Here is a 12,853-nt window from a genome sequence, read left to right as displayed (position 1 = left end):
ACAGTCCATCCTCTGCCCTTATAACCATCAACATTCATAAGTAACACCTTCCTTGAAATATTATCTTCATTCCTACGCATTACATGCCCATAGCACGACAGATTACTCTTTAACCTCTCCGACTATGACCTAGATCACTGTTTGCAATATTGATCTTGATCCGAAGGTACTTCAGATGCAAACAATGCGTTAGTATGAACAATCAAATGAGGCATGAGTTTATCTGATGCTAATGTTCATTGCACACTCGCAGAATGCAATCATGATGCACTAATCTCAACTACAGGCGACTACCATTGACCCGTAGTACTTATACGACAGTTTACAAAGCAAAATCATTCGATAACAACCCTTATTCCGTTGCATCTAGAACTTCAGCTGGTTATTACGTGACTGTTAGTTCTAATTATAATGAAACGATTCGGACAGCAATTTCACGGTTTGTTGATGTGATTATTACGTTTATGTTCGTGGACTGCTTTTTTGAATTTAGAATTGTAAACAAGCAGACGACCCGCCTGATGGAAATGTCATATAATAACTATACATTATTACTAAAAGCAAGACATTGAGTGACAATAATAATACAAAAGTAGTGTTAACTAAAAGAATCGCTTCGTTGACTTTTAATACTACAATTGAATATAACAATTAGAGAATAATACTAATTTTTGAATATTTTATTAATGCATAATAGTAATAATATCTCACACATCGGCATCTAGACCCAAGTTAAGGTAGCTAAAGCTTGTGTCTTGAGTACTAGACAACTAATACATAGATTTTTTTCATAAATACCTACATAGAAAACACCTAGACCGATACAAAAAATCATACTCATGAATACAAATATTTGTACCGTGCGGAGAATTGAACCTGCGACCATCGGAAGTAAGGCGGTGTGCTAAACCGCTACACCACCGAACAGCATTACGGATATTATCAAATGAAATTACACTTTTAATTTTATACATTTTAAATAAATTTATTATTATTATTTACATAACCTAATTGTACAACTAAGAACCTAGAATTAAAAAGCTTAAAAAATATAATATGATAACTAAAATATATGATTAAAAGGGGTCCCTTTAGGCAATGTTCCGAAGATACTGGCAGCGTTCCCTCTTTGAATAGCTAGACTAATTCTTTGTCCGAGGTAGCTGCCAGCTCTTCGGTCTTCTATGATGTCGACTAACCTTTACGTGAAATAACACTTATTTTGTTTAAGGATGATAATGAATGATGGAGCCACTTAGGTGGCCCTCATCATCATATGATTCATTAAAAAATGTACACAGATATATAGTAAATTTAATTTCAATTTGTCTTCCCAATATTAGTCCCATAACTAACGCCATCTGTTAACGAATAGCGTACAATTATTTCTAAATTGTTCCGATTAACCCCAATAGTTGCAAGCGACTTATCGCTAGAAATACCAAAATCGGTCTTTGGTAATTTCATATTCTTTATTAATATAGTTAAACAAGTTTTAACACGAACAATTTCATGGGAATTAATTTTTTGACTAAGTTGCACTAATCGTGGTCTTCAGCTGCATAAATTGTTCGTATCTATTTATTTATTTTTATACCTACTATCTGTAAAAATATTTAGCCATATTTTTGACAGCCTCGGTGGTCTAGTGGTTTAGCACGCCGACTTACTTCCGATGGCCGCTGGTTCGATTCCTCGCACGGCAAAAATATTTATATTCATGAGAATATGTATGATTTTTGTGTATTTGCCGGTTCTTTTATATATTATATATTATACATTATTATTACATTTTTATATAGTATATATTTCAATTGTTTTTATAATGTTTTTAAATATTTATCTACAAAAAATTGTTTGCATCGTCTGGGTGTTTTCTATGTATAATATATATTTGTATCAGTTATCTAGTAGCGATAACACAAGATTTAGCTAGCTTAACATGGGTCTAGATGGCGCTGTGAGAATTGTACTGAGATTATTATTATGAATATATTTCTTTTCTTTTATCTTCTTTAAAAGAAGATGATACTCACCTACACGGGTCTTAGCCAAGTGTGGGAGAGGTTGTGCAATGTGAAGATGTTATTATTGTGGAAGTCAGAAATGTTATATGGCTTTTTATAAGAGATATGTTTTACTATGATTATTATTATTTAACTATACTAATATGGATATTGTATGTCATGTTTTCAGGAGGCGCTCGGTATTAGTAATAAAGCACGCCAGGCGTAAAGACTCAGCGACATATGAGTGCAGAGCGCAGGGTGCAGTGGGCCCGCCGGCCATCGCGACTGCGAACGTCAGTGTCCTACCAGTCGGGGCGGTCATCACCACAACCACCACCACACCACAACCTGACACAAGTAAGATACATAATTATTATTTATTTAAGCCCTTATTACCACCACACCACAACCTGACACAAGTAAGGTACATAATGATTATTTATTTAAGTCCTTATTACCACCACACTACAACCTGACACAAGTAAGATACATAATTATTATGTATTTAAGCCCTTATTACCACCACACCACATCCTGACACAAGTAAGATATAATTATTATTTATTTAAGGCCTTATTACCACCACACCACAACCTGACACAAGTAAGATACATAATTATTATTTATTTAAGCCCTTATTACCACCACACCACAACCTGACACAAGTAAGATACATAATTATTATTTATTTAAGCCCTTATTACCACCACACCACAACCTGACACAAGTAAGATACATAATTATTATTCATTTAAAGCCTTATTATCCTGCCTCTTATTTAATTAATTATTTATTTTAAATAACATCCTGATCACAAATATTCAAAAGAGCAACACACAAATTTCTTATCATCCCTTACTCGTGAACGGGTGCTGCTTGTGTGGACTGGTCTGCTCTAATCACTACGACTTATTTCCTCTTATTAATTGTTTAACCAGTTTTTGTGTATTGAATGTTATTTCATTAAATTAGTGCTAATCGGTAGTTTGTATTCAGACACTTAAACTAAAATTGTAAGTAAGAATAAATTATTTAAAAGAGCAACACACAAGTTTCTTGCTTGTTCTTCTTGTGATGAGACAGCATTTCGAATGAGCGGTAGATTAAAAAAAATGTAATGACTATTCAAAAATTAATTGCTTGTATTGAGTTTATTTGAATAAAGATTATTTCTATTTCTGTTTCCTTGCATTCCAAAATTTTACAGTAAGTTGGTAGGTATATAAATTCGAAGTAGATAAATTATGGTCCCTATTGGGCACAGTAAGCGAGAGAGATTTTATTTTATTCATTACTAGCTGTACCCGCGACTCCGTCCGCGTGGAATTTAACTTTATTTTTCTAAAATAAAATATTTTTTTTGAAAAGAGTATCCTAAGTTACTCCTTTACCTGCCAAAAAAGTCCCATCAAAATCGGTCCAGCCATTTCAGAGATTAGCCGAAACAAACAGACAGACAGACAAAAATTGTAAAAATATAATTTTTGTGAATGTACCGTATTTATATTCATATGTAGTAAAAAATGGTTATTTCAATATTACAAACAGACACTCCAATTTTATTTATATGTATAGATGTCAAATCACGTGATCATTTACGGATGTTATGTTTGCATCATTTCTGCTTATGGGAAACCGCTATATCGCGATTTCCTTGAAAAGGCATCTTGTAAACAATGCCACTATACCGATCAAGAGATCGCTTGTACAATAATGAGGTGCATCGGTTTTGTTTCATTACACATTGTTTATAATTGACACAGTTTATAAAAGGTCGTTTGCATCTACAACGTAATTATACAGTACAGTTTTAACTGTTTCCAACAATATTTCTACTATGGAAGCATATTTATTCTTTATTGTACACACACATAGGAAAAAAAACAGTAATAAGATAAAAATAATGTACAAGGGCGAGCTTTACTCAATGCCCAATTTACACTCAGACTGAGTGGGCAGGGAAGTGAGCAGCGCGGGAGTGTAAACACGAGTGGAAACACTTCCCATGCCATTGGCGCTGCCACTCGCGCTGCCCGGCGCTCCCTCGATTGTCGGTTTTTCGTGCGCGAGTCAAAGGACTGGCAGCGCGAGTGGCAGCGTGTTTTACATTCAGCCCTCTCGCTCAGTTGTCGCCCAGCAATATTTCCGGTAGCGCGAGTGGCAGGGGAAGCGGCTGAATGTAAACGAAGCATAAAAAGATTCTTTTCCAGCAAACCTAGAAAATGTTATAGGATAATTTAGTCACTAGATCAGTCATACATACGTGTATGAGAAAAGAAAAAAAAAGGAAAAGAATAATAATTATATATATAATGATAAGTCACACTATAAGAATGAATAAACATACACAAATATATACTACTTACTTACTAGTTTTTTGACAAGGCTTCGCTCACGTTAATTTTCGCCTAGGGTTGGAAATCTTAGTGGAAGCCTACGTCATAGTAGCTTTAGGCATGCAAAGTCTCAGCCCGATCGATTAAAAATTGACAAAGTTTCATCCCCTATTTTATCCCCTTGGGAGTAGAATTAATCAAAATCTTTTATTAGCTGATGCCAACGTCATAACATCTACCTGCATGCCAAATTTCAGCCCGATCCGTCCAGTAGTTTGGGCTGTGCGTTGATAGATCACTACGTCAGTCACCTTTGACTTATATATTATAAAAAAAAATATTAGGAATATTTTTATTGATAGAACTTATTAAAAATATTACTCCTTTACACAGTAACTCTGTTTTTACTAGTGAAATTGAGAAGACAAATATAGTTTTACAATTTTATAGGTATTAACAAACAGAAATCACAGAACACAAGCATAGACAAAATGAGCAAGCGCTCCACAAAAATATAATATAGTGAAGATATAATACTACAGATAAACAAATGTTTTATCGCATCAAAATTTGTTTATGAAAAGAAATTCCCTACATTCTAGTAGTGCAATGTAATAAGTGCAAAATGCATGCTTATCTTTCGGACTACTCTAAAACTGTTAGCCGCAGCTAGCCTTTACTGGTTCACCGGACGATAGGGGGCGAGTGCAGATGGCACTCCAAACCCGCGGAAGGACTTATGGAGCGGCTGAAGGCCAACTCCCGCCTGACGGATACGACTTTAGTCTGGGGGCACCGCTAGGGGTTCGAACCTCGGCTCAGGACGTCGTAATATCGATCCCCGTTTGAATTGGACGCATTTTGACCCTCTTGACCCCTTTGATATATATGTATAGGTATTAATAGTATTGTTTTTTTATTCACAGCGCCGTCGGGACCGCCCTGTCCGACGGCCAACCCTGCGTATCCCTACTGCCTCAACGGAGGAACGTGTTTCTTTATTGGAGCACTTAAAGAGCAGTTTTGCAAGTAAATTTATTTAATACTAGCTGTAGTAATTATCTTATAAATAAGTCTAGAATATTCTGAACAGAGCATGAATGAACGAGTTTTGACTGAGAATTAAGCAAGAGTTTATTCTCTGTCTATCCTGTAAGAGCTTCATTCCTTCTTAATAGGCCGGGAGCTTGAAATTACCCTAGTATTGCGGGTATTCACTTACCATAGCCGCCTGCTAGTTTGTACCCTATGCTATAAAAAAGACATGAAACCTATATATAGATAGTACAGCTATCTATCTGTACACTACATAATTCATATAAAAGTGTGTCTATACAATTGACGGCCTCGCTGGTCTAGCAGTTTAGCACACAGCTTTATTTCCGATGGTTGCGGGTTCGATTCCTGGCACAGTGCAAACATTTGTATGATTGTTTTTATTGGTCTGGGTGTTGTCTGTATATTATGCATTAATTTACAAAAATGTCTTTAAGTATTTATATCAGTTGTCTAGTACCTATAAAGCTCTGCTTAGCTTGGAACTACTAGGGTGACTGTATGATGTTACTGTTTCACGCAAAAACTGTTGAATCTATTTTGATGAAACTTTACAGTAATATAGCTTAGCTTATACCTACATCAGAATAACACATGCTATAAATTTCACGCGAGTGAAAGAACGGTTACAATTTTTTTTATAGCCTAGGGGACAAACGATTTAGTCTTAATAAAATTATAAACGCGAAAGTTTGTAAGTAAGATGTTTGTTGCTTTTACACGCAAAAACTACTGAACGGATTTTAATGAAACATTACAGTAATATAGCTTATATATAAGAATAATAGATTATAAATTTCATGCGTTTGAAACGGCGGGTACAATATTTTTTTTTATAGCCTAGGAGACAAACGAGTTATTTATTAATATATTCTTTACTTACAGATGTCCAGAGGGCTTCGTGGGGCAGCGCTGTGAGAATAAGCAAGTACCAAATAGCAGTAATAGGTATCACTATTTGTACTTATGCAAACTGGGGCTTTCCATGTCGTACTACTGTTAATCACCAACACCCCACCGCGCCATTTTAAAATTACGGCACGCTCTTACGGGGCTCTGTGGACTGCATTTTATGTTTTTTTTTATATAATTATCGTGTAAATAAATAGATATAGTTAACAAATTAAGTAGAACAGTTTGAAGTTGTGTTGAAGCATGATTGTAAGTTGCGAATTGAGTGTATTGTTATAATGGGTATAAAGATCAGCTGTTTTTTTTATCTAGTGATTTAAAGAATCTCGTATATCTCACAGCCATTGAGAAGACACGACGGTTCTGTATATTGTTTTTTCATGATTTAACTTTTTTTTAATTTGACTTTTTCATTTCTTTTTTTTTATTGTGAATAAAGCTGGCCAGTGAGATTTTTAATTTTAGTCGTCTTAATTATTCGTATATATTGTAACTGATGTTTTAATTATTTTATCTAATTATATATATATATAATAACAGAACTGAATTGCACACGATATTTAATTATATAACGAATTGTCAAAACTAAAATCATTATCTAGAAAAAAATGTTTCTACTATTCATTTAGCTATTATATTTCAATAATTTTTCTTTTTTAATTGAATAATTAAAAATAAATCATATTGAAATATTTTTTATTGAATTTTTTTTAATTCAATATTAAAATATAGTAGCTAACACTATTTCATATACAATTTCTACATAAAATTAGTTATGAAGTTGCAAGTCGAGGGAACAAGTAAATATATGCCTGTAGAAGAAAATAAAAAAACTATACTTGAATCATTAAATGAAACAAAATTTACAATAAACCATGTCAATATTATTATAAACACAACTGACAATTGAGGAAGCTCCTAAAGAATGAAGCTTATTTTCGTGAACAATAAATTAACAACAAATATCTGTAGGATATTAATAAATTTAGATACAATTCACATTTGTAATAGTAACAACTGTTATAGAAATTGACTAGAATAATGTTAACAAGAAACAAAATAGTAATTTATGTTTCAATTATAACGATAATAAATGTTCTGGAATTAAGTAAAAGCCAAGAGAGGATTTTTGTTTTCTTTTTAAAGCGAATGACAAATTTGAGGACGCGAATGTTCTTGTTATAAAATTTAATAATATAAACAATGTGTATAAACTTGGAAGTGCTGTTTTTATCAATACTACTGGGATTGAGGTGTCCATTTTAGTGTATGGAGCTCAACAAAAGGTTAAACCATCCTATAGTAGTGAAGAATTGAATATAAATGTATGAGAAGATAATAGCATTCAAGGTGTGACACTGTTACAGTATCTGAAAATGATAACTTTATCCCCGGAGATACATAGACCCACATAGATTATATAACCACTGCTTTAAAGAGGATCTAGAAAAGAAATTACGTAGATGAAACCAAATTACTGCAAAAACTAAAAAGTACAGTTGTGAATGAAATCAGTCTCATATATTAACGAGATAAAAGGAAAGAATTACAGAAGTTATTCATATTAAATATTGTCATTATTGAATTAAGTAAAGAAAATGCTGAATTGTGTAAATAGACTAAAATTAAACAATTACAAAAGAAGATAGAAACACGTGGAAATCATAAAAAGTATAATACAGAAAAAGTATATAAAAAACTAACAGAACATTTAAGTGGAATTGATCGCAGAGATGATTAAAAATAAAAATCTTGGGCATAGAGATATTATGATCTCTCTTACTAAAGTTTTGGAGTATGATGCACTGTAACAATGGAATTAAGGACAGAAGAAATAACCTGATTAAAAGATATAACTAATTACTCAATTCAGCAACAATCCTATATCTTGTATAAATACATACACATTTATTTCATGTAAAACCAAAACTAATCCATTTTGAAATATATCATTAAATATTGATACCGAGAGAACTATAATGTTGGTGGTATTGATATTTTAATTGTTAATAATGTTAAATATATTGAGTCTACAGACATTGTATCTACAGATTGTTTAAGGAAAAGGTCAGTTGCACTTTCAGATTATAAGACTATGGAAATTTCTGTATAAAGGAATAAAAGGGAAGTAATAAACCAAATTAACACATAATACAAGGACATAAAAATAACATAACAAAAACTATATAATATACTAGCGGTTCCCGCGACTTCATGCGCGTGGAGTTTAACTATATTTTACTAAAATAAAAGATTTTTTCTAAAATAAAAGTAAGTTACTCTTTATTACATCAGCTAACTGCCAAAAAAGTCCCGTCAAAATCGGTCCAGTCATTTCAGAGATTAGCCGGAATAAACAGACAGACAGACAGACAAAAATTGTAAAAAATGTTATTTTGGTGTATGTACCGTATTTATATTCATATGCAAGTAGTAAAAAACGGTTCTTTCAATATTACAAACAGACACTCCAATTTTATTTATATGTATAGATTAGTACAGATATTTGTAAAGCAAATTACAATATAAAAGAAAATTTAGAAGGAAAATATCTTTAGTTAAGTCTACATCTATTTACTTCTATTGCTTTATATATCTAAAAAAGTACATGTGTTTACTCAATGACTGCGTATTCTTTTTGTACAGAAAGTAATAGAGTTTTAGATATATTTACTTCTTTTTTACAACCTTTAACTTACATATAATCACGTACATTTAATTTATTATTTTCTTTCTAATATATATACATACTTATTGATAAAGTTGTAAATATTTTACATACATTTGTAATATTGCGATTAATTGTATTGTTATTATTAAATATAAGGTTTGGATAATTCTAGAATGTAATGTTCAAATAGACTTGCAGCTATGTACATATCTATTAGGGTAAGATTTTTGTAATTAAAAATACGACCAGTCCACTGGGTACTGTTGAAGGATCTACACACGATACTAAAATTAGGGTGAGTATCAGAGGTGTGGTGGCTCTGGACCGCCTCGTGTGTAGCGAACTCAGGACCGATTTCACATAGTATATCTACTATATGAAATCGGTCGGATATAACTGATTCTAGAGTTGTGTGTAGATCGTTTTATTTCTATTTTGCGGTAGCTCGCTTTATACCACCATATCGTACGATTTTGAAACATGAAACGATACAAAAATCAAATGTACGCATGTGTAAAGTCATACGCTTTTAATTGTACGCCTGTAAAGGTCATATCTTACGCTATCATTAGTAGAATTATTCGCGATATTGTAGAGTAAATTATGAAAATCCTGAACATTATACTATGTCACCAAGAGCTCACTTTGCACATTGCGTTTCGATTTACAGGCTGAAATATGGCAGTGAAAATTCTTGGTCCGTTATCCTTACACTGTAATACTCTGGAATGGCATGAGGTGTACTATCTATCAGTGTTCTGTTAATGCCCATGTTGCTATTAACGTGGGCCGTATTTGCCATTCCAAGAGGCATACTAACTACAGAAAAGTAAACAGCTATGTCGGTAGAACATTTCATTAGATAAAGCATACTGTTTTCTTTTCTTTATGTCTATATATAACATAGAATACAAAATGGCGGGGTCATACAATACACTCTGATATAGGGATGATCGATGTTTTATAGACATCGATGTTGTGTTCGATGACACCGATACACCGATGACGTGTGTTCGATATATCGATACATCAATGATATATGTTCGATATATCGATACATCGATGTTTCTTATAATGTATCAAAATAGGAATTGAAAATTAGAAAGTCGTGAGAAAAATACTGGCGTTCTAATAAACAAGAAGAATAATAGGCCAAGGAAAACATTAATATTTTTTATCAACGAAGTTTTTCATTTGATACTATATTATTATTTGATGTCGACTCGATGTTTTCTATATATCGAACATCCCTACTCTGATATGTTATTCCCTAATTTGGCGGCCCAATATAGGTACTTTACCTAGTCAGAATGCAGTTTTAATATAGCTAGATAGGTCTGAATAAATTAATTTATATACTATAATTTTGAGTGATTAATTGAACGAATGGTTTGTGGATGTACCGTATTTTTTTTATTGTACGATATTTATACCCGCCTGTATTGAACAATTTCTCTAAATCACTATTTTTGGGGCCCAACATAATTATAAAATATGTTTGTTATTATTTTTCAGTTTGTATAAAGGTCGTAGAATATTTAAGTTTAATTAATTTATATAATTAGTGAAGGGAATATTTATTATTAAACAATTTGTGGATTCTAGGGCATTACAACTAAGGCCGAGTGACGTCGTTGACTGTACACATTTAGAGTTTTTTTTTTTAAGAAAATATGCAGTTTCTCCAATATGTTTATCTGAATTGTGACGTCATTATGCCTTAATAACAGTCTCACAACAAATATTAAGAAAACTTAATTAAATATGACAATGTAATGGTTTACCAAATTAAAGAATGAGTGTTGCAATTAACAGAAAGGCGATCATTTCTTTTGTTTTTTCACACATAAAACCTATACCCTTGAAAATAGATGAATGATGCAATTGGAAAGGCGCTACTTGTTTGAAATGGTATGTATCATTCAAATTTTTTTTTATCGTGCACAGAAATAACACTCCGCACTCATTTGCTAATAAAAAGGAATCCTTTTACTTTAAAAGAGCATTTCTTGTATATATATATATATATATATATATATATTTATTTATTTATATACTTATTATTTATACATATATTTCGAAGAGTAAAATTTCGTATTTACAATATTTAGTTCTATTATTTAAATTTATCTACATTGGTAAAACACCGAATGCTAAAATGCTAAAAAAATTGTCCATTTAAAATCTTTAATACTTTTTTTTTTATAGCGCCATCTCGTAGAATTTTCTGGTATTAGTACACTAACAAGAATTGCTCATTTAAACTAATTGGATAACTAATAAGTAAAATTTTACGAAATGGTGTTACAAAAATATGTTTTTAGAGTTTGGAGTGTTTACAAAAAAAATACTGGTCGCCCAGTTACCTATATCCATTTATACATTTAATTATAACTGGCTGGAATATAAAACTTTTATTTTAATTAAATAAAATAATAATTCGATGAAAAAGTTTGTATTTTGACACATAGAGCTACTTGTTCGTAATTTAAATAGGTACAGGTAGGCCGGAAAACATGTATCTATTGCTTATTATTATTATATAAAATCATCACGTTAATTATTAAATTATTGTGATTAGTGAAATATACATCTACCGTAGAATGTTAAACCTACAAAATTACAATAATAAATCTTATTAAAGTTACATTTTATAATTATTTAATACATCTACTGACTAATGCTTCATAAAATTATGTAGTGACTAATAAGGGTATAGCATGCTAGATGCATGTACTATTTACTTGAAATCTATATATTAAAACTTATTATTTGTTGTGAGATAATATTTTTTATGTAGTTAACTTGCATGTGGGGGAAATGTAATGGTGAAATACGGTGTATGAATATTTTTTTTCTGTCAACAGGTAAAGGGCGAACCGCCGGTGATGAACGAAAAAAACGATCCTACTGATCCCAAACGGAATTGTGCTAAATTAAGTAAGAGAAATTAAGCATTCCTGCATAATTGTAACTTGTTAGTGGCCTTGATTTGTTAAATAGCTTATTATCAAGATTTAACGTAAGCGGCCATTCAAAAATTACGTCACATGTCACATTTGTGAGACTTACCCATCCCTAGTGTCACATATTTCTCATATTAATACCTGGAACTGATTACATTAACAAACGTACAGCAAATTTAATTGTAGGTATATCCATTAAAAATATTTATTGTTAAAATGTAGATTTCAAACACCTAATTCATTATTCCTCCCACCTTTTGTCACGGTCACACTTCCATGTGACGTATTTCGTACAGCAATTTTGAATTTCATTGTATTTCCATTTAAAATGTTTATTGTTAAAATGTATATTTGGAAACACCAAATTCATTACTCCTCCCACCTCTTGTCACTGTCACACTTCCATGTGTCGTATTTTTTGGATGACCCCTAAATAATTATTTGTAAACAACGATATTCAATTACAAATAATGACTGAATGTAGTGGGGTGACCCCATCACGCAAGCTTCATAGTTTGCGTTCTATTTCAAGTGTAAACATTGCATTTGATATTTAGCTCTAAGATAAAGTAGGTACAATCCGCTTCATATAGAACTTAGCGTGTAGATGACCATAATTATCTTATACCTTACAACGGTACCACTACGGAAACGACAAATAAATGTTTAAATATAAAAATGTCGAGGATGAATTCTGAATTATAATTTAATTTTATGACGCCGACTGTACCTACTCTTCTGTCTATGACCTGTATTGCGACTTATATAAAAATCCAAATCTGTCTAGTCTGTAATCGATAGACTATCAAAGCGATTGAATCAAGCGCGTATTCTTCAGGAATACGTTGGATTCGCGGCAAATTTCGCGCGATTGTAGAGGGCGCTATATGAGATTAACGAATA

The 12,853-nt window shown here is 32.0% G+C and overlaps 1 protein-coding gene across 2 annotated transcripts in view; it reads left to right on the top strand.

Moving 5' to 3' along the window:
* The window catches only part of LOC131844923 (protein vein), a 100,220-nt gene extending 88,184 nt beyond the window's left edge, over positions 1 to 12,036 (top strand). The window contains exons 3-6 of one of the 2 annotated variants that reach the window (XM_059193920.1): positions 2,197 to 2,366; positions 5,272 to 5,374; positions 6,287 to 6,349; positions 11,852 to 12,036. In XM_059193920.1, coding sequence (XP_059049903.1) covers positions 2,197 to 2,366; positions 5,272 to 5,374; positions 6,287 to 6,349; positions 11,852 to 11,855 — 340 coding nt within the window. In that variant the 3' untranslated portion in view covers positions 11,856 to 12,036. Of the gene's footprint in view, positions 1 to 2,196; positions 2,367 to 5,271; positions 5,375 to 6,286; positions 7,116 to 11,851 lie in introns of those variants that run through there. The other variant, XM_059193919.1, reaches the window with a different exon arrangement.
* The last annotated feature ends 817 nt before the right edge of the window (positions 12,037 to 12,853 follow it).

Source organism: Achroia grisella, unplaced genomic scaffold, assembly GCF_030625045.1.
Source record: "Achroia grisella isolate CSIRO2021 unplaced genomic scaffold, CSIRO_AGI_Agris_v1 utg4290, whole genome shotgun sequence".
NCBI classification, from domain to species: domain Eukaryota; kingdom Metazoa; phylum Arthropoda; class Insecta; order Lepidoptera; family Pyralidae; genus Achroia; species Achroia grisella.
Note: the sequence above shows the minus strand (reverse complement) of the source record. Positions and strands in the feature narration are given on the sequence as shown.